Consider the following 27,249-nt stretch of genomic DNA (forward strand, 5'->3'; position numbering starts at 1 on the left):
ACAAATGCTTCAAAATGACCTGTGAATAGGACGTTGGGCCCCTTAGCGCACCTAGGCTGCAAAAAAGTGTCACACATGTGGTACCGCCGTACTCAGGAAAAGTAGTATAATGTGTTTTGGGGTGTATTTTTACACATACCCATGCTGGGTGGGAGAAATTTCTATGTAAATGGACAATTGTGTGTAAAAAAATCAAACAATTGTCATTTACAGAGATATTTCTCCCACTTAGCATGGGTATGTGTAAAAATACACCCCAAAACGCATTATACTACTTCTCCTGAGTACAGCGGTACCACATGTGTGGCACTTTTTTACACCCTAAGTACGCTAAGGTGCCCAAAGTCCAATGAGTACCTTTAGGATTTCACAGGTCATTTTGCGACATTTGGTTTCAAGACTACTCCTCACGGTTTAGGGCCCCTAAAATGCCAGGGCAGTATAGGAACCCCACAAATGACCCCATTCTAGAAAGAAGACACCCAAAGGTATTCCGTACGGAGTATGGTGAGTTCATAGAAGATTTTATTTTTTGTCACAAGTTAGCGGAAAATGACACTTTGTGAAAAAAAACTATTAAAATCAATTTCCGCTAACTTGTGACAAAAAAATAAAAACTTCTATGAACTCACCATACTCCTAACGGAATACCTTGGGGTGTCTTCTTTCTAAAATGGGGTCATTAGTGGGGTTCCTATACTGCCCTGGCATTTTAGGGGCCCTAAACCGTGAGGAGTAGTCTTGAAACGAAATTTCTCAAAATGACCTGTGAAATCCTAAAGGTACTCATTGGACTTTGGGCCTTTTAGCGCAGTTAGGGTGCAAAAAAGTGCCACACATGTGGTACCGCTGTACTCAGGAGAAGTAGTATAATGTGTTTTGTGGTGTATTTTTACACATACCCATGCTGAGTGGGAGAAATATCTCTGTAAATGGACAATTGTGTGTATTAACAAATTGTCATTTACAGAGATATTTCTCCCACCCAGCATGGGTATGTGTAAAAATACACCCCAAAACACATTATACTACTTCTCCTGAGTACGGCAATACCACATGTGTGGCACTTTTTTGCAGCCTAACTGCGCTAAGGGGTCCAAAGTCCAATGAGCACCTTTAGGCTTTACAGGGGTGCTTACAATTTAGCACCCCCCAAAATGTCAGGACAGTAAACACACCCCACAAATGATCCCATTTTGGAAAGTAGACCCTTCAAGGTATTCAGAGAGGGGCATGGTGAGTCCGTGGCAGATTTCATTTTTTTTTGTCGCAAGTTAGAAGAAATGGAAACTTTTTTTTTTTTTCTCACAAAGTGTCATTTTCCGCTTACTTGTGACAAAAAATAATATCTTCTATGAACTCACTATGCCTCTCAGTGAAATACTTTGGGATGTCTTCTTTCCAAAATGGGGTCATTTGGGGGGTATTTATACTATCCTGGAATTCTAGCCCCTCATGAAACATGACAGGGGGTCAGAAAAGTCAGAGATGCTTGAAAATGGGAAAATTCACTTTTTGCACCATAGTTTGTAAACGCTATAACTTTTACCCAAACCAATAAATATACACTGAATGGGTTTTTTTTTAATCAAAAACATGTTTGTCCACATTTTTCGCGCTGCATGTATACAGAAATTTTACTTTATTTGAAAAATGTCAGCACAGAAAGTTAAAAAAATCATTTTTTTGCCAAAATTCATGTCTTTTTTGATGAATATAATAAAAAGTAAAAATCGCAGGAGCAATCAAATAGCACCAAAAGAAAGCTTTATTAGTGACACGAAAAGGAGCCAAAATTCATTTAGGTGGTAGGTTGTATGAGCGAGCAATAAACCGTGAAAGCTGCAGTGGTCTGAATGGAAAAAAAGTGGCCGGTCCTTAAGGGGTAGAAAGCCCTAGGTCCTCAAGTGGTTAAAAATGGACCAATCAAATCCCACTGAGTTGGAATTCATTTATTTGCATGTAAAAATTATATAATCCTGTATCCACTTAGCATTTTTTTTTTAATTTCCTTGACCATCTCCAAACCCCATACATTTTCTTCATCTGATTAGCCCTGTGCAAAGTTCAGCTCAACTAGATTCTGCTTCATGTGAAGCAAACACTTTATTTATTCTCCATAAAGATGGATTTCCACCTCATCTCTACTTACCTGAAAGCTTTATTAATTATTCAATCTGTCAGGTAATTACTACAGTATAATCTTGGTTTAGTAAACTCCAAGGCCCTGGGAAAAGTGGTTTACTATATCTGAAATTGTCCAAGAAATGGCCCAGCATGCCCTGGTACATTATCTACTGCAAAGGAGCAACTCTGTCCTCCCATTGGAGGTACAGTACAAGCACTTGCACATTTGGTGTACTACAAGGTTAAGTATACCTCATGGTAGCCATACACTGGTCGATTTGCCATCAGATCGACCAACAGATAGATCCCTCTCTGATTGAATCTGATCAGAGAGGGATCGCATGGCTGCCTTTACTGCACAAAGATTGTGAATAGATTTCAGCATGAAACCGATCACAATCTGTGGAGCTGATACCGAACCTCCCACATACCCCCCCCCCCCCCCCCCCCCAATGCATACATTACCTGCTCCGGCCGGCGCGAGTCCCCCTGTCTCCACTGTCTTCTCCGCACTGGTCTCCGGGTCCGGCTGGCTTGGCTTCACTGCACTTCCTGCTGGGGGGAGTTTAAACCGTAGAGGGCGCTCTACTGTTTGAACTTCCTGCCAGGACAGGAAGTTCAGTGAAGCCAAGCCAGTCGGACCCGGAGACTGGGGGAGTGGTGCCGGCCGGAGCAGGTAATGTATTGCCGCTAGCGACGGTCGTGGGGCATTCAAACGCCGCTATCGACGCACTCCCGATCCGCCGGCGATCGAGCAAAATCTTCCGCATGGACGGATCGACGGGAACGATTGATTTCGAACGGAAATCGATCGTTCTGTCAGCGTTTGCGCAACGATTTCACAGCAGATTCGATCGTAGTGATCGAATCTGCTGTATATCGGCGGGAAAATTGTTAGGTGTATGGGCCCCTTTAGGGTTGCATAGCCTGGCTGGAGAACTCTCTGGTACAGTATCAAGGGCTTCTTAAATATTGCAGCTGCGATCTGGACGGCAAGACGTTACAGGGATAGGCAGAGTTTCCCCTTGCAGATCGCATGCAGGGAAACGCTTCAAATTCGGCACGGATTTAGGCATAGTGGAAATGGACCCCAATAGTGACTTTGACTATGTTTTGACTACTGACCATACTGTGATCATTGACAGATGGTGAATGCACTATGATCATTGGCAATACTAGGGACTAGTGAGTGCATTCTGATCGACTATTACTGTGACAGTATGTTGAACTCTGACATGAGTGGGACTGAATTTGACCACCGACTAACTTGGTATTGCCCTGTGATAGCCTTTTGACCATTGATGGGACCTTCACTTGAACTGTATTCTTTGTTCTGATAAAGAGCCAGGTGGAACAGAGGGGACTCTGAGGGCACAGAGGGGGTACTAAGGTCGATTTCACACAGGGAGTTTGCGATGAAAATTAAATTATTCTTCATTTGATACAGTGACAGGGTCATATGCATAGTCGACCCACCTTTACATCTAATTATGTGCAGCCCAAGCCTATTGTTCTGCTACTCATGCAGCCGTTCCTTGCTGCTCTGTAGTGCGCTTCGCTGTCATACCCTTACACTCCTCGCCTCTCCTTAGTAACAGAATGCTTTGCTAGCCTGTAGGTTAGCAACACATTCGTACAGAATTTGGCCCCGAAATGTTGCCAACGATTTGAGCCTTTCTTTAGAACTTTATCAAACAAAACTATGAAAATGTAAGTCTCTGTTCTTGTGCTGTACTTTTTCTAATTTTCTATAATTTATGAAGAGCAGGTGCAAGCTGAAAAGGAAACTTAAAGCTTTATTTAGCTGGACCTTCTTTCAGCCCCTAGTAGTCTGTGGTCCCTTTTTGCAGTTCCTCTGCCCTCCAGTGCGCAGCAAGCCCCTTCAAAAGATCCCTGACCACAGCTGTGATGTTGGACTTCTGTGCTTGTGTGGGTGTGTCCACATGGCTCTCTCGACCACTCTGCACTTGTGCAGTTCACAAAGACTTAAATTGCTCTACACCAGCGATGGCGAACCTATGGCATGCATGGCTTCATCTGCAGGCAAGCCATCGCTGCTCATCTGGCCACCGTATGATTGCATTGAACTGGCCGCGGCCAGATCATAGCCCGCAGCCCCACTCCAGCCTGCATAATCTTCCGGCAGACAGAGCAGGGCTACGGAAAGATGGCGTCCGAAGCCCTGCATTGGAGACTATTTGTGTCTCCAGCACAGGGCTTCGGGCGCCATCTTCCCGTAGCCCTGCTATTCCATTTAGCGCGGGAGATATGCAGGAGGATCGTCCGGGGAGCTGCACACCAGAAGCCGGCTGGGTGAGGAGACTTCTGCCAGGTGAGTAAATTTTTTTTTTTTTTTTTTTTTTTCAGGTGAAAAGCTGCCCTCATTGCGTTTATTTTCTGGTGAAAAGCGGGCCTCGTGTTTTTCTGGTGTAAAGTTGCCCTCATTGTGTTTATTTTCTGGTGTAAAGCTGCCCTCATTGCGTTATTTTCTGGTGAAATGCTGCCCACATTGCGTTTATTTTCTGGCGTCTGGGGTAACTGTCGCTGCATTTATTATTTAATGGTCATAGTTGGCTATATTTGCTGCTTTGGGGTTACGGAGGGTATACTAATAGCATCACACGGTTTCTGCACACCCATAATGCGAATCCTCGTTCCACCACATCATGCTGGAAACGCTGCTTTCTTATGCCTCGCTGTTACATCATTATGTTAGCTCCGCCCATACAATGTCATGGCCACGCCCATTTTTTTCTGGCACTGCGCAAACACAACCCCCAATTGCAGTGCCCCTTTTCCACTGCTTTGTTGTGATTCTTTAAGTTTAAATAAGAACCTACAGCTCGCTGCATTTTGGTGTGATTTGCCTTTGCATTTTCATTGAGTGGATTGGAATCTGAATTACAGTATAAAAATGCATGAAATTGCACAGCAAAAAAATCACATGCATTTACAATTTGCAGAGCAAGAAAATTGGGGAAGCCCCTGGACTATTTTTCAGGTACTCTTTACTAGAAACCTGAAGATAGAATACAGAAGCTTGTGTAGGCAGCGAGCTTTATGCATATTTAATTATGTAAACAGGCAAACACAACAGGTTCTGCTTTCTGTGGACAGCTTCTGCTTTTTACACTCAGGCATGTTATATCTCATCTAGTTTAAAAATATACAGTACATGGAATATGGCCCCAGACTGGATTGTAGTATAAGACGCAGCTCTCTGAATGTTTGTCGGAGCTAAGTCCAGTGCACACCAAAAACCGCTAGTAGATTTTAGAGCAATTCTAGGCATGTTTAGAGAGGTTTTCTAAACATGCCTAGTGTTTTTGGGAGTGTTTTTGTGTAGCACATTACAAATATTGTTACAGTAAGCGGTTACTGAACAGCTAATGTAACAAAAATGCCTGGAAAACCGCTCTGATCTAGCGTTTTTCAGAGCTGTTTTCCACTTTCCTATACTTTAACATTGATGCAGAAACGCCTCAGAAATCTAAAAAATGCTGCATTCCCCGAGTTTGCGTTTGTGGAAAAAACTAACTGCTCAGGTGTGCACCATCCCATTCACTTTCATTAGCCAAGCGTTTTCCCCCCTGCAAGCGTTTTAGAAAACGCTTCAGAACCGCTCTGGAGTGCACCAGCCCTAAGAAAAGAAACAAAAAGGCTAACGACCTGTTTCCACTAGATACAAATTTGTGTGGATATGCTGCAGATGATCTGCAAAGCAATGGGCCACTTTCCATTATATGCAAAATTGTCATCCAGGAAAATCTGTATGTTTCTGGATGACGCTTGAGATTTTGCGTCCATTTTCATGTTGACAGTTTTCTGTTGTGTTTTTTTTTTTTTGCATGTTAATGTTAATAGAAATAAAAATGGGGAAAAAAGAGAGAAAAATTAGCAATGAAGCATGCAAATTTGCATGTAAATAACGGACATACCTGTCTTGATCATTTTCTGGTTAACCTATTCCGGACCGCCGTAGCTGAAATCTATCTCCTGCGGGTGCTTGTGCAGCACTGACAGAACATAGATTTCAACTATTTGCTGCCACCACGCACTCACTGCCGTTCAGACCACCGTTCCATCGCTGCACCAGCTCACGATGACTGTCTCAGTGACGGCAGAGCTTTCCACATTTTGGCTCCTGGCCCTGTGATTACTGTGAGCCAATCACAAAGCTGACAACAGACGGCACTGGTCCTTTCTGTTGAGATTAGACAGAACATTGGTGTTGATGCCCATAACGGCGGTATTATTGCTGTGCACAGACAGCTCACAGCAATATTACAGATACCACCGGCAGCAGTGTACCATGAGTTGCGTTACTAGTGCTACCTGTGGTACTTGAGTAGTGCAAATGTTAAGGTAATGAGCACTAGTTAGTAACACACGTTTCCGTAGCAACACTTGCACTACTAGAGTACCACGGGACGCATTAACTTCCCTGGTTGTTTCCCTGAATCAGGCTCTGGGTGGAAAAAGAAGCCAGGAGTGGTATTTCCGAGCCTGACTCAGGGTAGCCGCTGGGAGGCTTGTGCAGAGACTTAAAGAGAAACACTGACCAAGAATTGAACGTTATCCCAATCAGTAGCTGATACCCCCTTTTACATGAGAAATCTATTCCTTTTCACAAACAGACCACCAGGGGGCTCTGTATGACTAATATTGTGGTGAAACCCCTCCCACAAGAAACTGAGGACCGTGGTACTCCTGGCAGTTTCCTGTCTGTGAACCTAGTTGCATTGTGGGAAATAGCGGTTTACAGCTGTTTCCAACTGCCAAAAAAGAATGCAGCAGCTACATCACCTGCCAACAGTAAAAATGTCACCATGTGATAAATATCCGAATGTAAATCAGGGATTTAAAAGATTTTACAATGGGCAAACACTGACTAAATGATTTATACATAATCATTGTAAAAATCACATTATTTTCACTGGAGTTCCTCTTTAACTACTTTGGCCTCCTGGACGTACTAGCTACGCCCAGGAGGCCATGTGCGCGTCCGCGCGCTCCCGCGACCGATCGCGCGCATGCACGCGTGATCCCGACCCACGGTTCGTTAGCCAAGCAATCAGTGAATCGGGCTATGGTGCCCCCGCAGAAAAAGCGACAGCTTCTCTCGGAAGCTTCGCTTTTTCTGGCTGTTGCCTCCCCCATGCGTCTCTCTAAGCGTATGTTACGCTTAGAGTGACGTCATGTAAACAAACTCATGGCCGCCATCTTGTGGCCAAAAAGTAAAACTACAACTAAAGTAAAAAAAAATAAAATTCAACACACATTTACATTATAAAAACTACTGTTTCCATCCCACCCTCCCAAAAATACCTAAATAAAATGTTTAATATAGAAAAAAACAAAAAACATTACAATAAAAAAACATGTAAATATTTACCTAAGGGTCTAAACTTTTTAAATATCAATTTTTTTTTTATTTTAAACTTGTAAATAGATGCAAAACGGAAAAAATGCACCTTTATTTCCAAATAAAATATTGTCGCCTTACATTGTGATAGGGACATAATTTTAACGGTGTAATAACCAGGACATATGGGCAAATACAATACGTGAGTTTTAATTATGGAGGCATGTATTATTTTAAAACTATAATGGCTGAAAACTGAGAAATAATAAATTTTTTCTGTTTTTTTTCTTCTTCCTGTTAAAATGCATTTACAGTAAAGTGGCTCTTAGCAAAATGTACCACCCAAAGAAAGCCTAATTGGTGGCAGAAAAAACAAGATATAGATCAGTTCATTGTGATAAGTAGTGATAAAGTTATAGGCTAATGAATGGGAGGTGAACATTGCTTGGATGCATAAAGTGAAAATGACTGAAGGCTGAAGTGGTTAAGCTCTGCGGGTGTTGGGAACCAGATGCCCGGTAGCCATTCTCCTTCCTGTCCTCTGAGGTTCAGGATCCCTCTGGTGAGATATCTATCTGTCGTCATGATGACAGCCCGCGATCTCACTGCAGGTTTACAGCCCCACCCGGAGGACGGAGGGAGAACTGCAGCGCTGAATCCAAGGTAAAGTAAGTCTGTTCAGTGGCTTCTACAGGCTTTCTAGCAGCATGATTTTTTTCCCCGATTTTAGGGTCTAAAAGTGTGCAAAAAAATTGCACCGCTTTTAGATCTTAAAATCCGGAAATCATCATATCGCCAGGAAGGTTAAAGACAATGTAACCCCACTGCTAAAAAAAAAAAGATACTTACCGAAGGAGAGGGAAGGCTCTAGGTCCTAATGACCCTTCCCTCTTCTCTCCCGGTGCCCGCGGTGCTGTGCTGTCCCTGGGAGCAGTATTTGACTAAATTGGTCAAATACTGCTCCTTCCGCCGGCGAAGGTAACTTCGGAAAGTCTTCGGGAGCCCGAGTACTCACGAAGACAGGCCGCTGCGCATGCGTGAGCGCCCTCTATTGCATCATCGAGCATGCGCAGTCTTTGGGAGGACTCGGCTCCCGAAGACTTCCGAAGTCCCCCGCGGCGGGGGCTTTGAACGAGGGAGCCAGCGCTGCACCGTGGGCAGAGGAGAGGGAAGGCTCATTAGGACCCAGTGCCTTCCCTCTGCTTGGGTGAGTATCTGGTTTCTCTCTTAGCAGCGGGGTTACATTGGCTTTAATGGTGTAACTTGCAGTACACTGCTGCCAATAACGCTGTCTGCGCTAGGGCTGCACGATTTTAGGGAAAAATCGAAATTGCGATTTTTCTCTCAGAAATTGCAATTTCGATTTTTCTCCGATTTTTTTTTTTTTTTTTTTTTTTTTTTTTTTTTTCTCTTAACAAGCTTTTGCACTTTAGGGCAAAGGGGGGGGGGGGGGGGGGGGGGGTTCATGTTAAGACGATCTGTTGATCGTCTACTATCTGCAGCAGCTTTGTGCCCGCACTGCCCGGCCCGTTGTCTGTAGTACCTTGTGTCTGTCTGGCCCCGCTGTGCGCGGATTGGCCAGAAGCAGTGAATATGTATGAGTGTTAATGAGCGGGGGGCGGATCCACTTGAGCGAGCGGCCGGGCACATGCAGCTCTACCAATCACTTGATAGCGATGGAATGACGGTAGCGGTAGGCGGAGCTGTACGCTCTGTACAGCTCCGCCTACCGCTGCCATCATTCCATCTCTATCCAGTGATTGGTAAAGCTGCATGTGCCCGGCCGCTCGCTCAGGTGGATCCGCCCCCTGCACAGCGGGGCCAGACAAGGTACAGACAGCGGACCGAAAAACCGAGGTTACTGACGATCAGCAGATCGTCTTGCCACGAACCGCGGTTTCGGTTTTAAACCGAGAAACCGTGCAGCCCTAGTCTGCGCACAGCAATATTACTGCAGTTATGTGCATTAACCCCATTGAGTGATACACAGCGCTATTGAGGAAAACTATTGATCAGATCTGAATTTGTCAGATATTTATTTCGCTGGTTTAAAGACTATAATGGTAGGTATTGTACACACAATGTGTTTTTTTTTCTGTCAATTTTCCATTTGATCGATTTTCGATTCGTTTTTCTGCTCGATTCTTTTTTGAAAGTGTGCGGTAAAACGATCGACAGTAATATCGAGCATGACAAATTATCGAACGCAAAAACGTATCGTGTGTACCTAGCATAAGATATGGGAGCCTTAAAGGAGTTCTGTGGGGGATTGTGGAAGAAAAAAACTGACACTTACCTGGGGCTTCTATCAGCTCCGTGCAGCGGTAATGTCCCACGCCGTCCTCCTCCCATCTGCCGTTCGCCGCCGCCGGCCCCGGTCTAAGCGACATGGGATCCAACTGCGGCTGCGCTAGAGTGGCCGCGCACCTGCTCGCTTCCGCCTGCGTCATCGGAAGCTTACTGCGCAGGCGCAGTACAAGGCTCCGTTGTACTGCGCCTGCGCAGTAAGCTTCAGATGACGCGAGCGGAGGCACGGCAACGCGCATTATTCGTCTGTATGTCAGACGAATAATAGCCCGGTGTCGGCTGCGGGGAACGGCGGATGGGAGCAGGACGTCGTGGGACATTACCGCTGCACGGGGCTGATAGAAGCCCAAGGTAAGTGTCAGTTTTTATCTTTAGAAACCCCCACAGAACCCAATATTAGGTTTGGCAGAGGCTTGGAGATGCATTTTAAGCAGCAAGATGTTTGTTTTGCAAGCAGTGCATATATATCAGATCTTCTATGTAAACGGAGATTACAGAGGATCTCAGTAGAAATGCTTAGGTTAGTTAAAGCGGACCCAAACCAAACATTTTTTTTAATTAAAAATATTAAGTTGCACCACTCTGACACATACAAAGGTAAATAAACACTCCTTCAAACCTATGAGCATTTCAGTGCATGCTTTTCACCCTTCTCTTTTCATAGCTAGGGTTATACTGGGGGCAGCCATTAGCAATTCCTCCATTGCCGGACACCGTCTACTCCACCAGTTTGCCGGAAAAATCCAGGCAATTTGAAAGGAAGGGAGGGGTTCCTCCACTAAATGTAAAATACTTTATATTTGTCATCATGCAGCTGAAAAAAGGCTGCTATTTATTATTATAATTAAGAAAATAGATTTTATTTCTGAAATCTTGTATTTTTAATTTGGGTCCACTTTAAGGGCACTCCACTGGTTGCTGTTCACATGGCTTAGGTTACTGTAGCAGTATCAGTTCTAGCTGTACTTTGTTACTCCTAGCATGATGTGTTGCTGTATGACACAGGTCACCCTGACCACTGAGATGTCAAGTGTTATCAGGCCAAATCTGAAATCCATGGCTGTTCGCCAGGTTTTGTTTTTCTTCCAGAGTATTTGTGATTTTTTTTTACTGTGAGGGGATGACAGGCTTTTAGAATCTGTGTCAAGGTCTGCATGCTCAGTTTATTATTATCGGTATAGGGTATACACGGCTTGTGATTGATTGTTCCCCATTATGAAACCCAGTCTGGGAGTTGCTATCAGTGCTCCACTGATGCTTATCATATTTTAGTGACCTTGAGTTGCCCAGAATAAATGTATCTCATGTTTGTTTACACCGATAAAACAAAACCCTTTTTGCATTTACAAAGCTTGCCAGTGAAACCAGTATGTGTATTTGCAAACATCACACACTTTGACCTGAAATACTGGATATTTTAGTTTCAGCTGAACACGTCTCTCTTGTGCGAGCAGACACAATTTTAAGGAGCGTTCAGTGGCCCTCCGTGCCGGCCTTTGACCAACTGCTGTCACATGACTCCCCCTTATTGTTCATAACACTCGTACAGCAATTATGATAAAATGTCTCCAGTCGCATTTTGTTGCAATGGAGTCTAGCGGCCCCTTTCATTTTGTATTGAGTGGGACAGTACCGCTCCATGCACTACCACAGCTAGCAGTGGTGCCAAGCTATGAGTTCTGTGCAAACACGCCCTGAGGACTGGTTCACACTGCAAGCATTATTCAAAGTGCCAGCAACTTAAAAAAGCGATTTGCTAATGTAATGTTATGCATGATTAAAAACAAATCGCATCGATCAAGTGAGAACACACATAGCATTACATTAGCAAAGCACTTATAGTGTGAACCGGCCCTAATATAGTGTTCTTTCCCACTGATAGACAGTGTACAGAGGAGGAGAGAGTGCTCCTTTCTGTGTTGATTAGTCACATTCATCACCGCTGCAAAGGGCTAGTTTACACTGAAGGCATGAAAAAGAATTTATCAAGTACAATTTTGTCCCTATGAGTTCATATGGTGTGTCTAACCTATTAGAGCAGAATAAAATTATATATATATTGCCCAAAGGTACTTGCCACAGTGCTCCTTTGGTCTTTATTTCAGCTAGTCTGACAGGACGCTGTATTGAGCTACTTTCACACTAGATCCAAAGCAAAAGGTATCCACAGAAATAAGATTACATAGCAACGCGCATTAAGTCGCATTGCGTGTTTTTAAAGCGATGCAACACATACAGGGCAGCATACAGTCCATTTTAAGATGCATAAATTTGCATACAGGATTTTGAATATTACCCCAACAACTTGGGATTCTTTCCCTCTCGTTGATCATCCCTGCTTTTCACTTTTTCCACTGTTCATACTGGTTTAACTTGGCAGATTTCTAAAATGGGGCTGAAATCAATAATGCAAGTACTCTGCATCATTGATCATATTATTATTTTATTGAATACTGGTAACCACGAGGGTCGGGGGCTCAGTACTTTGCAAACACAAGCGTGAATTTGCGTGTGTGCAATATGGAGCCACTGATCTTTGAAAGTGCTTGGAGACCTGGAGATGCAGTCAGTGGGTGATATGAGAGGGGGGGGGGGGGGGGGACGACGACGAGGAGACAGAGGACTGGGAAGGCTCAAAGGGATCCAGAATCTTCCTGCTACATACTGTAGGTGAGTATGCAACTTAGTATCCTTTAAAGTGTACCTGAGGGGGGATATAAAGAAATGATACCCTCCTGAGATTCCTCCAGCCCCCCCCCCCCTCCAGGCTGATTGCTCCCTCACGGTTGTCCTGTGCCGTCTGGATCCTCCACTAATTGCCCCGTAAAGTCATTCAAACGGAGCATGCACAGTCTGGCTGCAGGGCCCCCCCCCTCCCATCACCGGGAGTTTTATGTGTCTGTGCAGGCACAGAATGTTCCTGGCGATGGGGTTGCACAGTTACCCCGTGCATGCGCAGTATGCCCCAGTCGGAAATACTTTACAGACACATAGCGGAGGATCCAGGCGCAGGATGACTGCGAGGGAGCGATCAGTCTTGAGTGGGGGCTGAAGGAAGCCCCAGGTATATATCATTTTATTGTATTTTTATCCCCAGTCTCAGGTTCCCTTTAAGTTATACGCTATAGCAGCATAGAGGGTGATATAGCGGCTGGGAACGCGGAAAATCACCCGCGTTCCCAGCCTGTTGGCGGCTGTCGCCGGCGGGGACAGGACGATCAGAGAGGGTCTGCGAGGGCACCATACAGCTTCAGGGGGCTGAGGGATGCCCCAGGTGAGTAAATATCATTTTTTTTTTTCAGACTTAAGTATTCCTTTAAAGAGACTCTGTAACAAAATTTTCATCCTTATTTCTTCTATCCTATAAGTTCCTATACCTGTTCTAATGTGGTCTCTCAAACTGCAGCCTTTCCTAATTGCACAGTGGCTGTATTATCTCTGTTATATGATCTAATCTTCTCTCCGCTGTCGGGCCGAGGCAATCAGGCTGGAATGTGCTGTGCTGCTTGTGATTGGATAGAAGCTATACACACCCTCTCCAGGCCCCCTGCACACTTTATGACGCACACACTGAGCTACTCTCAGCCTATCACTTGCTATGTCTTTTGTTTATAAACACTGGATAAAAATGGCAATTACAAGCCAGGATTGCAGCAGGGAGAGGCAGAAAGAGCACAGAGGGGCCCAGGAGAACATAATGACTGACTAGAATGGTATGCTTTTTATTGTAAGAATTTTAGAGTACAGATTCTCTTTAAGACATTTTGAATCACATCTAGGTATTTGTATACGAACAATTTAAACTGTTGATGGTTTTTCATTGTTTTACTATCTCATATAAAGCAAATCCCGCTACATTTTTATTTCTTTTCACAGAAGCTCCCCAGTCAGCTTCCAGCTGTGCATACTGGTAACTTGGAGTTTTCCTCAACTGGTAACCTGGGATTCATCCATGCCTTTGTAGCGGCTATATCTGTGATCATTGTGTCTGAGCTGGGAGATAAAACTTTCTTTATAGCTGCAATCATGGCAATGCGCTATAACCGCCTGACTGTGCTGGCTGGAGCCATGCTTGCTCTGGGACTCATGACATGCTTATCAGGTATGGAGCTATTTGTTTGCATGCTTCATTTCTCTGACTGCTGTTTTATGCACAACCTACATTGTTGCAGATTGTTTAACCACTTGCCGACCGCACACTCTTACCGTGCGGCGGCAAAGTGGTAGCTGGAGGACCAGCGACGCAAATCTGCGCCGCCAGGTGCCTCCCTAATTAATCAGGAAAGGCCGCTCGTGCGAGCGGCAGTTTCCTGTTAGATCACGGAGCGGGTCTCCATGAATACCACTTTTGTCTCCTTTGTTTACATTGAACGGCGCTGCTGCTACAGCAGCGCCGTAAGGCAAATCGGCGATCCCCGGCCAATCAGCGGCCGGGGATTGCTGCCATGTGACAGAGGACAGCCTGTCACAGGCTGCACAGGACGGATAGCGTCCTGTGCAGCACCGATCACCAAGGGGGAGAGGGAGGGGGGAATTTTGCCGCGGAGGGGGGCTTTGAGGTGCCCCCCCGCAACACCCAGGCAGGCAGGAGCGATCAGACCCCCCCCCCCCCCTGCACATCATCCCCATAGGGGGGAGAAAAGGGGGGCGATCTGATCGCTCTGCCTGCAACCTGATCTGTGCTGGGGGCTGCAGAGCCCACCCAGCACAGATCATAAAAAACACGCTGGTCCTTAAGGGGGGGGGGGGGGTAAAGGCTGGGTCTTCAAGTGGTTAAAGTGAGTATTTGTAGCTAGCACCAGGGCAGATAAAAGAAACATAGGTATTGCGACAGTTGGTTTAGGCATCCAAGCAGGGCCGCGCCTGGGCAGGAGCTGCGGTTGCATTGTACCCAGGCGCTTCTCTCTGAAAGGCGCCGCCCGGGCCGCCACTCACCCCCTCTGGCCGCCGCGCCCCCACTCTAGCCGCCGCCCGCACCCCTCTCCCTCTAGCACGTCAGACCTTGATCAGGCGGCGACCAATAGTGCGGGCGCTAGGACCTAGCACACCGCACTGATATGCGGAAGTGATGTCCGGCGCCCGCTCTTACTGGTCGGGTCGCCCGCTGATCCTGAGGTCTGCTGGCTGCAAGGTCAGGGGGGAGTGGCGGTGGCTAGAGGGGGGCTCCTGTCACTCACTAGCTAAAGGGGGTCCCTGTCACTCACTAGCTAAAGGGGGTCCCTGTCACTCACTAGCTAAAGGGGGTCCCTGTCACTCACTAGCTAAAGGGGGTCCCTGTCACTCACTAGCTAAAGGGGGTCCCTGTCACTCACTAGCTAAAGGGGGTCCCTGTCACTCACTAGCTAAAGGGGGTCCCTGTCACTCACTAGCTAAAGGGGGTCCCTGTCACTCACTAGCTAAAGGGGGTCCCTGTCACTCACTAGCTAAAGGGGCTCCCTAGCTAAAGGGGCTCCCTAGCTAAAGGGGCTCCCTAGCTAAAGGGGCTCCCTAGCTAAAGGGGCTCCCTAGCTAAAGGGGCTCCCTAGCTAAAGGGGCTCCCTGTCGCTCACTAGCTAAAGGGGCTCCCTGTCGCTCACTAGCTAAAGGGGCTCCCTGTCGCTCACTAGCTAAAGGGGCTCCCTGTCGCTCACTAGCTAAAGGGGCTCCCTGTCGCTCACTAGCTAAAGGGGCTCCCTGTCGCTCACTAGCTAAAGGGGCTCCCTGTCGCTCACTAGCTAAAGGGGCTCCCTGTCGCTCACTAGCTAAAGGGGCTCCCTGTCGCTCACTAGCTAAAGGGGCTCCCTGTCGCTCACTGCCTACACGGGGCTCCCTGTCGCTCACTGCCTACACGGGGCTCCCTGTCGCTCACTGCCTACACGGGGCTCCCTGTCGCTCACACTGCCTACACGGGGCTCCCTGTCGCTCACACTGCCTACACGGGGCTCCCTGTCGCTCACACTGCCTACACGGGGCTCCCTGTCGCTCACACTGCCTACACGGGGCTCCCTGTCGCTCACACTGCCTACACGGGGCTCCCTGTCGCTCACACTGCCTACACGGGGCTCCCTGTCGCTCACACTGCCTACACGGGGCTCCCTGTCGCTCACACTGCCTACACGGGGCTCCCTGTCGCTCACACTGCCTACACGGGGGACATGGGTGTGATTAGGCAGGACATGGGTGTGGTTATGTGGTTGGGCGCGGTTAATTTAACCACTCCCATAGGCGCCAGAGAAAATCTTGCACCCAGGTGCCAGGCACCCCAGGCTCACCCCTACATCCAAGCACCCTTCGAGTCTTTCCCGGGAACAACAAATGTTTGCCCTGACGCTCTAACTAGCAGTAATATTGCCTTGTGATAAGCTGCCAATAATAATGGCGTGGAAATTTTATGCTATTTGAAATCTGACCAATCAAAACAAAAAGCTGAAATTATTTGCACCTTATTGCCCATCTCCAGGCTGGACCAGGCAGGCTAATGCTCTCTCCCGACATGCATCAGTAAGCCTTTGGGGCCTAAGACTCTGTCACCTCTTCACTGGTTGTCCATCATCCGTCCATGCTTTAATAGGCACTTATTGCTACTTGCAGGGAGCACCCCACAAGATCTGTCCATCCATCACCATTTGACTCTTGACAAAGTATATAGGATCATTCTGCTTGCCCATTTTCCTGATTACTAACAATCGCTTTAAGAACTGACATTTGCTACCTATGTTATCCCATTCTTTGACATGTACCATTGTAGAGAGATTATAAAGGTGGCCATACATCTCTCGACTTGGCGGCTGATCAACCATCGAATCGAATGAAAATTGGTGCCTCCAAAGCATGATCGATCGACAATGCGACCAATTTTGGGCCGAAATTGATTGCATGTATCGATCGGACATGCCGTAAGATGTCAGTCCATCGTGATCGATTGAATACCTGTGGTAACGGCTGGCAATATCGGGATGAGCAATGAAACCCCCAGCATTGTTCCTCCTAGTGTATAAATGTGCCTCCCTGCGTGTGCATTTATACATTACCTGTCCTGTGTCGCCCACCACGTGGTGCCCATCAGTCTTCTGAATCCCCCGCTCCCCAGCAGGGTACTCCGAAGACGAATGGGCATTGCACAGTGGGCGACACAGGACCGGTAATGAATAAATGCACAAAGGGGGAGGCACATATCTACACTAGGGGGGCAGCGGCGGATATGGATGGTTCCTGAGAGATTTCATGCTGTAATCGATTGGGATACGGCCTGCGGTGTATGGGCAGCTGACAGCTGTCTCTAAAATTCGATCAGAGAGAGATTGGTTCGAATCTGCCCACCAATGCCAGATGTATGGGCACCTTAAAGGGAACATCAGGCATTTCAATAAAAAACAGATCTACTTACCTGGGGCTTCCTCCAGCCCCTGGCAGCCAATGTGTCCCTAATCACAGCTCCGCTCCCAGCCGCTCCTGTGATGCCGCGCCACTCGCGGTCGTGCTCCCGCATCCGGAAACGTTCTGCACAGGCACAGTACGCTCCTGCCCACAGGAGCGCAGAAGCCGCAGACCTCACCAGGTCACCGGATGCTACGAAGGGAGCCCTGGGACACCAGCTGGGAGCAGAGCTGCGGCAAGGGGCACATTGGCTGCCAGGGGCTGGAGGAAGCCCCAGGTAAGTAGATCTGGTTCTAGATTGTAAGCCTTTGGGCAGGGTCTCCCTCCTTATGTCTCCTAACCTGTTCACGTACCTCCATTACCATACACCCATCCTATGGATCTGAGTGAACTCGACTTGCCTAATCCCCATACTCCCATCCAGTGACAGACTAAGCATTACCTTGTACTCATACTGTGCTGCATGATCTGGTTTGCATGTATTCCTGTATTGTTTTATCGCTGTATAATAAATAATATTGAAATGCCTGATGTTTCCTTTAAAGGCTGGTTCACACTACAAAAATGTTTTAAACGCTAGTGATTTTGAAATGCTCTTGCTAATCCAATGCTATGGGGGATGTTTACAAAATCACATCCCTCAAGTGAGATCACACACACAGTTTCTGGGTACAGGTAGGAGGCGCCTGGGAAAGGATATACAATGTAATACTCTATATGGCAGTATCCAACTATTACAAAATAAGTTGTCCTACCTTATAGGCGTCCCTTTTGGAAATAGAGACAATCAGAAGTTCAAAAGTAAAAAGGAATTATTTTAATAGTGCACTAGATGACAATGCGTTTCACGGTCACAGCTGCTTCATCAGGTCAATAGCAGTGCCTGTAATGCAGAGAGTCCGTGTGTCCGGGCGCCAATGATCATTGTTAAACAGTTAGTTAACACCCCTCTTGTCAGTAGGGGAGATTAGGCCAATATCAGTCGACCGATAAATCATTTTTATTGGAGCAGCGACCATTAAAAGACCTAAAGGCCGAGTGGGGACGGAACTTCCCCATCTGCGTACACAAGTGGTTGCCTTTACTGCAACCCACGTTTGTGAGTATAATTACTGCTTTAAATAGCTACATCCAGATCCACTAACCATATTGCACCAGATCGGGCTCCCAGATCTGTGTTTTTTCTCTCTACTATTCTACATCACACACATAAGATAATAATAGCAAGAGCTTTTAAAATCACAAAGCGCTTAGAAAAGCTCTTGTAGTGTGAACAAGCCCTAAGTGTTATTCACTTCACCTGTCAAAGGGTTAATGTTGTTTCTGATCAGTTGTGGAGTTCATTATTAATGAGGCAAGGACTGATTAGCATCACACAGGTTTGTCCCCTGTAAGAATATAGTCATCCTTCATGTTGCCTCCTCCTCGTGTTCCACAGTTCTGTTTGGATATGCCACTACAGTCATTCCCAGAGTGTATACATACTATGTGTCCACCGCGCTCTTTGCAATATTTGGAATTCGAATGTTAAGGGAGGGGTTAAAGATGAGTGCTGATGAAGGCCAAGAGGAGTTGGAAGAAGTTCAAGCAGAAATCAAAAGAAAAGATGAAGAGGTAAGACTCAATAGTTTTTATTTTTGTATGTTTAACCCAACCTTTTTTCCAGCTTATGCTTTTTGCATGTAGAGTTCTCAGCTGGCATCACCTACCTGCCTAAAGTGTTTATTTTCCCTATATGTTTTTATAATACCCCGGATGTAAGGTCTGGATTATACAATTTTTTTTTTTTAAATGCTTAGAAAAGCACATATACAGCTTGTCTATCAGGCATTCCTCAAGCATCTATTATCTGGCACTAGATGATTAGACATGCAACGTTTTCCTGGCAATTATGCTCATTTTACTTGTTTACCATCATATATACTGTATAGCCATAAATGCCTTTCATGTGTGCTGGCACAATTCCTTGTATAGAGATTTTACCAAAATTTCAAAGTGACCCTGAAGTGGCAAAAAGTGTTCCTAGGGGTTACTTGCCTCGGGAGAGGAAAATCCTAAAGAGCCTTTCCTCGTCCAGCCCCATTCCAGTTGTGGGATACCAAAGAGTCCAGCGAAAAGGCCTTTTCGGAGCTGCGCACTGACAGCTCTCTGCTCAGGCTCCAGCAGAGATAGCAGAGTCCGATCAGGTCCGCTTTACTGTGCAGGCGTGAGACTTCTGCATCTGTGCAATAGAGCAGACCAGATCAGGCTCGGCTATTTCCGCCGGAGCCTGAGTGGAAAGCAGTTAATGTGTCTGCGCAGGCAGGTTAATGTTAATTTTGGTATGATGAAGAAAGGTGGCAAATCGGAATTGCAATGTGCAATGATTTGTTGGACAGATCTATCACTCGGGTAGTTGCTAAATGGTAGGAAGATGCAGTTAGCGTGAATGGAAGAGAGACACAAAACTGACACTGATGATTACTTTTTTTTGTTGTTGATTGTCTGGGGGTGATAGCACTGAATTGTGCTAGCTGAGGAGGACGGCGGAAGCCTCATTAGGATCCAGAGGCTTCCCCCTCCCGAGGTATGCATCCATTTTTAAATCAATTAAAATCACAGATTCTCTTTAAAGGAGTCATAAGGGGGAAAAAAACACCCTACACCCCCCCCCCCCCCCCCGCCGTTCTACTTACCCGGGGCTTCCTCCAGCCCCTCACAGCTGACATGTCCCAAGCCTCAACTCCGCCGGCCCGAGGTCCCCGCCAGTGCAGAGGCTGACCACCTCTAGTGCGCCTGCGTTAACGCCGCTGTCAATCAAGTCCATGTTGTACACGGTGTACTGCGCAGGCACAGTAGTTCTGCGCCTGCACAGTACACCGCCGACAACGTGGGCTTCATTGACAGCGTTGCTCACACAGTAGAGTCCACCTCAAGGTCACCCTCTGCACCGGTGGGGACCCCGGGCCGGCAGTTGAGCTCGGAGATGCCGTGTGGGACGCCAGCTGCAAGGGGCTGGAGGAAGCCCAGGGTAAGTAGAGCGGGGTGGTTTGTTTGTTTTTCTCCTGATGACTCCTTTTTAAGGATTTTAAAGCTTGGCGTTTTAAACATGTCAAAATATGTTTGTGCAAAAATAGACCTGATGGCATCACAGTCAGCTTTTGTATGGTACAGTAGTCAGTTAATTTTCAGCCTGTTTTTTTCTCCAGCTTCAGCGATTTAAACTCCTGAATGGCTCTGCAGATGTGGAAACAGGAGGAGGGCCTGTTGTCCCCAAGAAAAGATGGATGAATTTTATCTCTCCAATCTTTGTCCAGGCATTTACCTTGACATTCTTGGCAGAGTGGGGGGACCGCTCACAACTAACCACCATTGTCTTGGCAGCTAGAGAGGTAAGTGCTTACTTGGAATCTTAATGTTAAAGGAAACCAGAGCTGATAAAACTATACGCTCTTCCGATGCAGCCCCACTGTGCCGTTCTCTCCACTGGTTACCTATTACCCAGAGGATCCAGTTCAAACTCCTGACTCTAACATACAAAGCCCTCCATGAGTTGTGCCCTCCATACATCTCATCACTAATCTCAAGATATTGTCCCTCCCGCAACCTCCGCTCCTCCCAAGAAATTCTCCTGGCCTCTAAGCTGATCACCTCCTCTCATGCTCGCATCCAAGACTTTACACGAGCATCATCTCTTATCTGGAACTCTCTTCCACAGCCTGTACGTCATGCTCCAAACCAGGACATCTTCAAACGCACTCTTAAAACACACCTTTTCAGACAAGCTTATAACATTCTATAGCCCTTATTTACTTATTTGACACAATGTAATCTGAGGCAAAAAGTCACTGCCTCATCCATCCTCCACCCCCTTACCTAATGTGTTCCCCACTACCCACTAGATTGTAAGCTCGCAAGGGCAGGGTCCTCCTCCTAATATTTACTGTTTTTGTCACAATATTTGTGCTGCTTGGAACTCTGTTTTACAATTTGTTAGTATATCTATGTTCCCCTTGTCGTCTTATTGTGCTTTGTAAAGCGCTGCGGAATATGTTGGCGCTATATAAGTAAAAAATAATAATAAATATTTTTTTACAAACCTGGGGCTTCCTGCAGCCCCATGGGCACCGATCGCTCCCGAGAGATACGTAAAGGGCGCACTTCCTTTGCGCAGACTGGCCGCGACTGGCTGAAGTTATGGGACCCGTTACCAAAGAGGGAGAAAACGGACGGCAGCATGGGAGCGATCCGTGTGCATGGGGCTGGAGGAAGCCCCAAATATGTATAAAACTTTTATATTTTATCAGCTCTGGTGCACTTTAAGGTTGATGCTGCATTTCTGCCTTGGAAGCAGTACTTTACAGTTCTTCTTTTCTTGCTGTAGGACCCGTTTGGTGTTGCAGTTGGTGGTACTGTGGGTCATTGTCTTTGCACTGGGTTAGCAGTTATTGGAGGAAGGATGATTGCACAAAAAATTTCTGTGCGAACTGGTAAGGTTTTAATTTATTCGTATTAAAGCTCTATTGCAGTTGAAACATGCTTGAATAAAGGTCAGCAGAGTTGATGATTATTAGCTTCCTAGTATGGTGCTGTGCACTCCAAACTGTATAAGCCGTCCTGAGCCTCTCCCCAAATGCAAATAAATGAAATGACTTTTGCAATCTTAACTACAAGAGTAGCGAAAGCTTGCAGCATTGTAGCATAGCGATTTTGTTTTCAGTTTTGCAAACTGAGCACAAGTATCTTCATATTAACCACTTCCCGACCGCCTAACGCACAGAGGCGGCCGGGAAGTGGAACCCTGAAGGACCGGCTCACCCACAGAGGCGGCGGTCCATTTAAGGGCATGGGCAGGGCGATCGCGTCATCCGTGACGCGATCCTCCGCCGGCGCCTGTCACCGCTCGCCCGCCGCAACATCCCGCCGGCTATACGGAAGCGCCGGCGGGATGTTAACCCCGTGATCGCCGCATACAAAGTGTATAATACACTTTGTAATGTTTACAAAGTGTATTATACAGGCTGCCTCCTGCCCTGGTGGTCCCAGTGTCCGAGGGACCACCAGGGCAGGCTGCAGCCACCCTAGTCTGCACCCAAGCACACTGATTTCTCCCCCCCCTGCCCCAGATCGCCCACAGCACCCCTCAGACCCCCCCCCCCCTGCCCACCCCCCAGACCCCTGTTTGCACCCAATCACCCCCCTAATCACCCATCAATCACTCCCTGTCACTATCTGTCAACGCTATTTTTTTTTTTATCTCCCCCCTGCCCACTGCCCCCTCCTGATCACCCCCCCACCCCTCAGATTCTCCCCAGACACCCCCCCCCCCCTGTGTACTGTATGCATCTATCCCCCCTGATCACCTGTCAATCACCTGTCAATCACCCATCAATCACCCCCTGTCACTGCCACCCATCAATCAGCCCCTAACCTGCCCCTTGCGGGCAATCTGATCACCCACCCACACCAATAGATCGCCCGCAGATCCGACATCAGATCACCACCCAAACGCAGTGTTTACATCTATTCTCTCCTCTAAACACCCATTAATTACCCATCAATCACCCCCTATCACCACCTGTCACTGTTACCCATCAGATCAGACCCTAATCTGCCCCTTGCGGGCACCCAATCACCCGCCTACACGCTCAGATTGCCCTCAGACCCCCCCTTATCAATTCGCCAGTGCATTAGTTACATCTGTTCTTCCCTGTAATAACCCACTGATCACCTGTCAATCACCTGTCACTGCCACCCATCAATCACCCCCTGGCACTGCCACCCATCAATCACCCCCTGTCACTGCCACTCATCAATCAGCCCCTAACCTGCCCCTTGCGGGCAATCTGATCACCCACCCACACCAATAGTTCGCCCGCAGATCCGACGTCAGATCACCTCCCAAGGGCAGTGTTTATATCTGTTCTCTACCCTAAACGCCCACTAATTACCCATCAATCACCCCCTGTCACTGCTACCTATCAGATTAGACCCCTATCTGCCCCTAGGGCACTCAATCACCCGCCCACACCCTCAGAATGCCCTCAGGCCCCAGCCCTGATCACCTCGCCAGTGCATTGCTTGCATCTATTCCCCCCTCTAATCACACCTTGAGACACCCATCAATCACCTCCTGTCACCCCCTAGCACACCTACCCATCAGATCAGGCCCTAATTTGCCCCGTGTGGGCTCCTGATCACTCGGCCAAACCCTCAGATCCCCCTCAGACTCCCTTCCGATCACCTCCCCAGTGCATTGATTGCATCTATTTTCCCCTCTAACCACCCCCTGAGACACCCATCAATCACCTCCTGTCACCCCCCCTAGCACTCCTATCCATCAGATCAGGCCCAATACAACCTGTCATCTAAAAGGCCACCCTGCATATGACCGGTTCCACAAAATTCGCCCCCTCATAGACCACCTGTCATCAAAATTTGCAGATGCTTATACCCCTGAACAGTCATTTTGAGACATTTGGTTTCCAGACTACTCACGGTTTTGGGCCCGTAAAATGCCAGGGCGGTATAGGAACCCCAGAAACGGACCCCATTTTAGAAAAAAGACACCCCAATGTAGTCTGTTAGGTGTATGACGAGTTCATAGAAGATTTTATTTTTTGTCAAAAGTTAGCGGAAATTGATTTTTGTTTTTTTTTCACAAAGTGTCATTTTTCACTAACTTGTGACAAAAAATAAAATCTTCTATGAACTCGCCATACACCTAACTGAATACCTTGGGGTGTCTTCTTTCTAAAATGGGGTCACTTGTGGGGTTCCTATACTGCCCTGGCATTTTAGGGGCCCTAAACCGTGAGGAGTAGTCTAGAAAACAAATGCCTCAAAATGACCTGTGATTAGGACGTTGGGCCCCTTAGCGCACCTAGGCTGCAAAAAAGTGTCACACATGTGGTATCGCCGTACTCAGGAGAAGTAGTATAATGTGTTTTGGGGTGTATTTTTACACATACCCATGCTGGGTGGGAGAAATCTCTCTGTAAATGGACAATTGTGTGTAAAAAAAAATCAAACAATTGTCATTTACAGAGGTATTTCTCCCACCCAGCATGGGTATGTGTAAAAACACACCCCAAAACACATTATACTACATCTCCCAAGTACGGCGATACCACATGATTGGCACTTTTTTGCAGCCTAACTGCGCTAAGGTGCCCAAAGTCCAATGAGTACCTTTAGGATTTCACAGGTCATTTTTGTTTCAAGACTACTCCTCACGGTTTAGGGCCCCTAAAATGCCAGGGCAGTATAGGAACCCCACAAATGACCCCATTCTAGAAAGAAGACACCCAAACGTATTCCGTTAGGAGTATGGTGAGTTCGTAGAAGATTTTATTTTTTGTCACAAGTTAGCGGAAAATGACACTGTGAAAAAAAAAACAATTAAAATCAATTTCCGCTAACTTGTGACAAAAAAATAAAAACTTCTATGAACTCACCATACTCCTAACGGAATACCTTGGGGTGTCTTCTTTAAAAAATGGGGTCATTAGTGGGGTTCCTATACTGCCCTGGCATTTTAGGGGCCCTAAACCGTGAGGAGTAGTCTTGAAACAAAAATGACCTGTGAAATCCTAAAGGTACTCATTGGACTTTGGGCCCCTTAGTGCAGTTAGGGTGCAAAAAAGTGCCACACATGTGGTATCGCCGTACTCAGGAGAAGTAGTATAATGTGTTTTGGGGTGTATTTTTACACATACCCATGCTGAGTGGGAGAAAGATCTCTGTAAATGGACAATTGTGTGTAAAAAAAATTAACAAATTGTCATTTACAGAGATATTTCTCCCACCCAGCATGGGTATGTGTAAAAATACACCCCAAAACACATTATACTACTTCTCCTGAGTACGGCAATACCACATGTGTGGCACTTTTTTGCAGCCTAACTGCGCTAAGGGGTTCAAAGTCCAATGAGCACCTTTAGGCTTTACAGGGGTGCTTACAATTTAGCACCCCCCAAAATGTCAGGACAGTAAACACACCCCACAAATGACCCCATTTTGGAAAGTAGACCCTTCAAGGTATTCAGAGAGGGGCATGGTGAGTCCGTGGCAGATTTCATTTTTTTTTGTCGCAAGTTAGAAGAAATGGAAACTTTTTCTTTTTTTTTTTTTTGGTCACAAAGTGTCATTTTCCGCTTACTTGTGACAAAAAATATCTTCTATGAACTCACTATGCCTCTCAGTGAATACTTTGGGATGTCTTCTTTCCAAAATGGGGTCATTTGGGGGGTATTTATACTATCCTGGAATTCTAGCCCCTCATGAAACATGACAGGGGGTCAGAAAAGTCATAGATGCTTGAAAATGGGAAAATTCACTTTTTGCACCATAGTTTGTAAACGCTATAACTTTTACCCAAACCAATAAATATACACTGAATGTTTTTTTTTTTAATCAAAAACATGTTTGTCCACATTTTTCGCGCTGCATGTATACAGAAATTTTACTTTATTTGAAAACTGTCAGCACAGAAAGTTAAAAAAATAATTTTTTTGCCAAAATTCATGTCTTTTTTGATGAATATAATAAAAAGTAAAAATCGCAGGAGCAATCAAATAGCACCAAAAGAAAGCTTTATTAGTGACAAGAAAAGGAGCCAAAATTCATTTAGGTGGTAGGTTGTATGAGCGAGCAATAAACCGTGAAAGCTGCAGTGGTCTGAATGGAAAAAAAGTGGCCGGTCCTTAAGGGGTAGAAAGCCCTAGGTCCTCAAGTGGTTAAAGTAACGAGTAAACAAGTCTGTATTTTTTTTTTCTTCTGGAAATTACACCAGTCTCCTCTTTCTCTAATGTTATTGCTAGAATGGAATGCTTACTCTTTTTGTGGACGGGGCAGGATAAATGCCATGCAAATAAGATTTCCCAAGATATATTTCCAGTGGACCTGTGCTCCTGTGGGTACCCGAAAAGCATTGTGCTCTTCCATGTGTATGATCCTGTGGGGACCCGAGAAGCACTGTGCTCCTCCATGTTCATGCTCCTGTGGGGACCCGAGAAGCAGTGTGCTCCTCCATGTGCATCCTCCTGTGGCTACCCGAGAAGCAGTGTGCTCCTCCATGTGTATGATCCTGTGGGTACCCGAGAAGCACTGTGCTCCTCCATGTGTATGATCCTGTGGGTACCCGAGAAGCACTGTGTTCCTCCATGTGTATGATCCTGTGGGTACCCGAGAAGCACTGTGCTCCTCCATGTGTATGCTCCTGTGGGTACCCGAGAAGCCCTGTGCTCCCCCATGTGTATGATCCTGTGGGTACCCGAGAAGCACTGTGCTCCTCCATGTGTATGATCCTGTGGGTACCCGAGAAGCACTGTGTTCCTCCATGTGTATGATCCTGTGGGTACCCGAGAAGCACTGTGCTCCTCCATGTGTATGCTCCTGTGGGTACCCGAGAAGCAGTGTGCTCCTCCATGTGTATGATCCTGTGGGGACCCGAGAAGCACTGTGTTCCTCCATGTGTATGATCCTGTGGGTACCCGAGAAGCACTGTGCTCCTCCATGTGTATGCTCCTGTGGGTATCCGAGAAGCAGTGTGCTCCTCCATGTGTATGCTCCTGTGGGTACCCGAGAAGCAGTGTGCTCCTCCATGTGTATGCTCCTGTGGGTACCCGAGAAGCAGTGTGCTCCTCCATGTGTATGCTCCTGTGGGTATCCGAGAAGCCCTGTGCTCCTCCATGTGTATGATCCTGTGGGTACCCGAGAAGCACTGTGCTCCTCCATGTGTATGATCCTGTGGGTACCCGAGAAGCACTGTGCTCCTCCATGTGTATGATCCTGTGGGTACCCGAGAAGCACTGGGTTCCTCCATGTGCATCCTCCTGTGGCTACCCGAGAAGCACTGTGCTCCTCCATGTGTATGATCCTGTGTGTACCCGAGAAGCACTGTGCTCCTCCATGTGTATGATCCTGTGGGTACCCGAGAAGCACTGGGTTCCTCCATGTGCATCCTCCTGTGGCTACCCGAGAAGCACTGTGCTCCTCCATGTGCATGCTCCTGTGTGTACCCGAGAAGCACTGTGCTCCTCCATGTGCATGCTCCTGTGTGTACCCGAGAAGCACTGTGCTCCTCCATGTGTATGATCCTGTAAGTACCCGAG

General features: G+C 46.8%; 1 protein-coding gene across 1 annotated transcript in view; it reads left to right on the top strand.

Moving 5' to 3' along the window:
• Positions 1-27,249, top strand: part of TMEM165 (transmembrane protein 165) — a 47,241-nt gene that overhangs the window by 9,168 nt on the left and 10,824 nt on the right. The window contains exons 2-5 of the mRNA XM_068278576.1: positions 13,676-13,901; positions 18,594-18,769; positions 20,344-20,526; positions 21,519-21,624. Of these exons, the coding sequence (XP_068134677.1) occupies positions 13,676-13,901; positions 18,594-18,769; positions 20,344-20,526; positions 21,519-21,624 (691 nt within the window). The remainder of the gene's footprint in view (positions 1-13,675; positions 13,902-18,593; positions 18,770-20,343; positions 20,527-21,518; positions 21,625-27,249) is intronic.

Source organism: Hyperolius riggenbachi, chromosome 1 (assembly GCF_040937935.1).
Source record: "Hyperolius riggenbachi isolate aHypRig1 chromosome 1, aHypRig1.pri, whole genome shotgun sequence".
NCBI lineage: Eukaryota > Metazoa > Chordata > Amphibia > Anura > Hyperoliidae > Hyperolius > Hyperolius riggenbachi.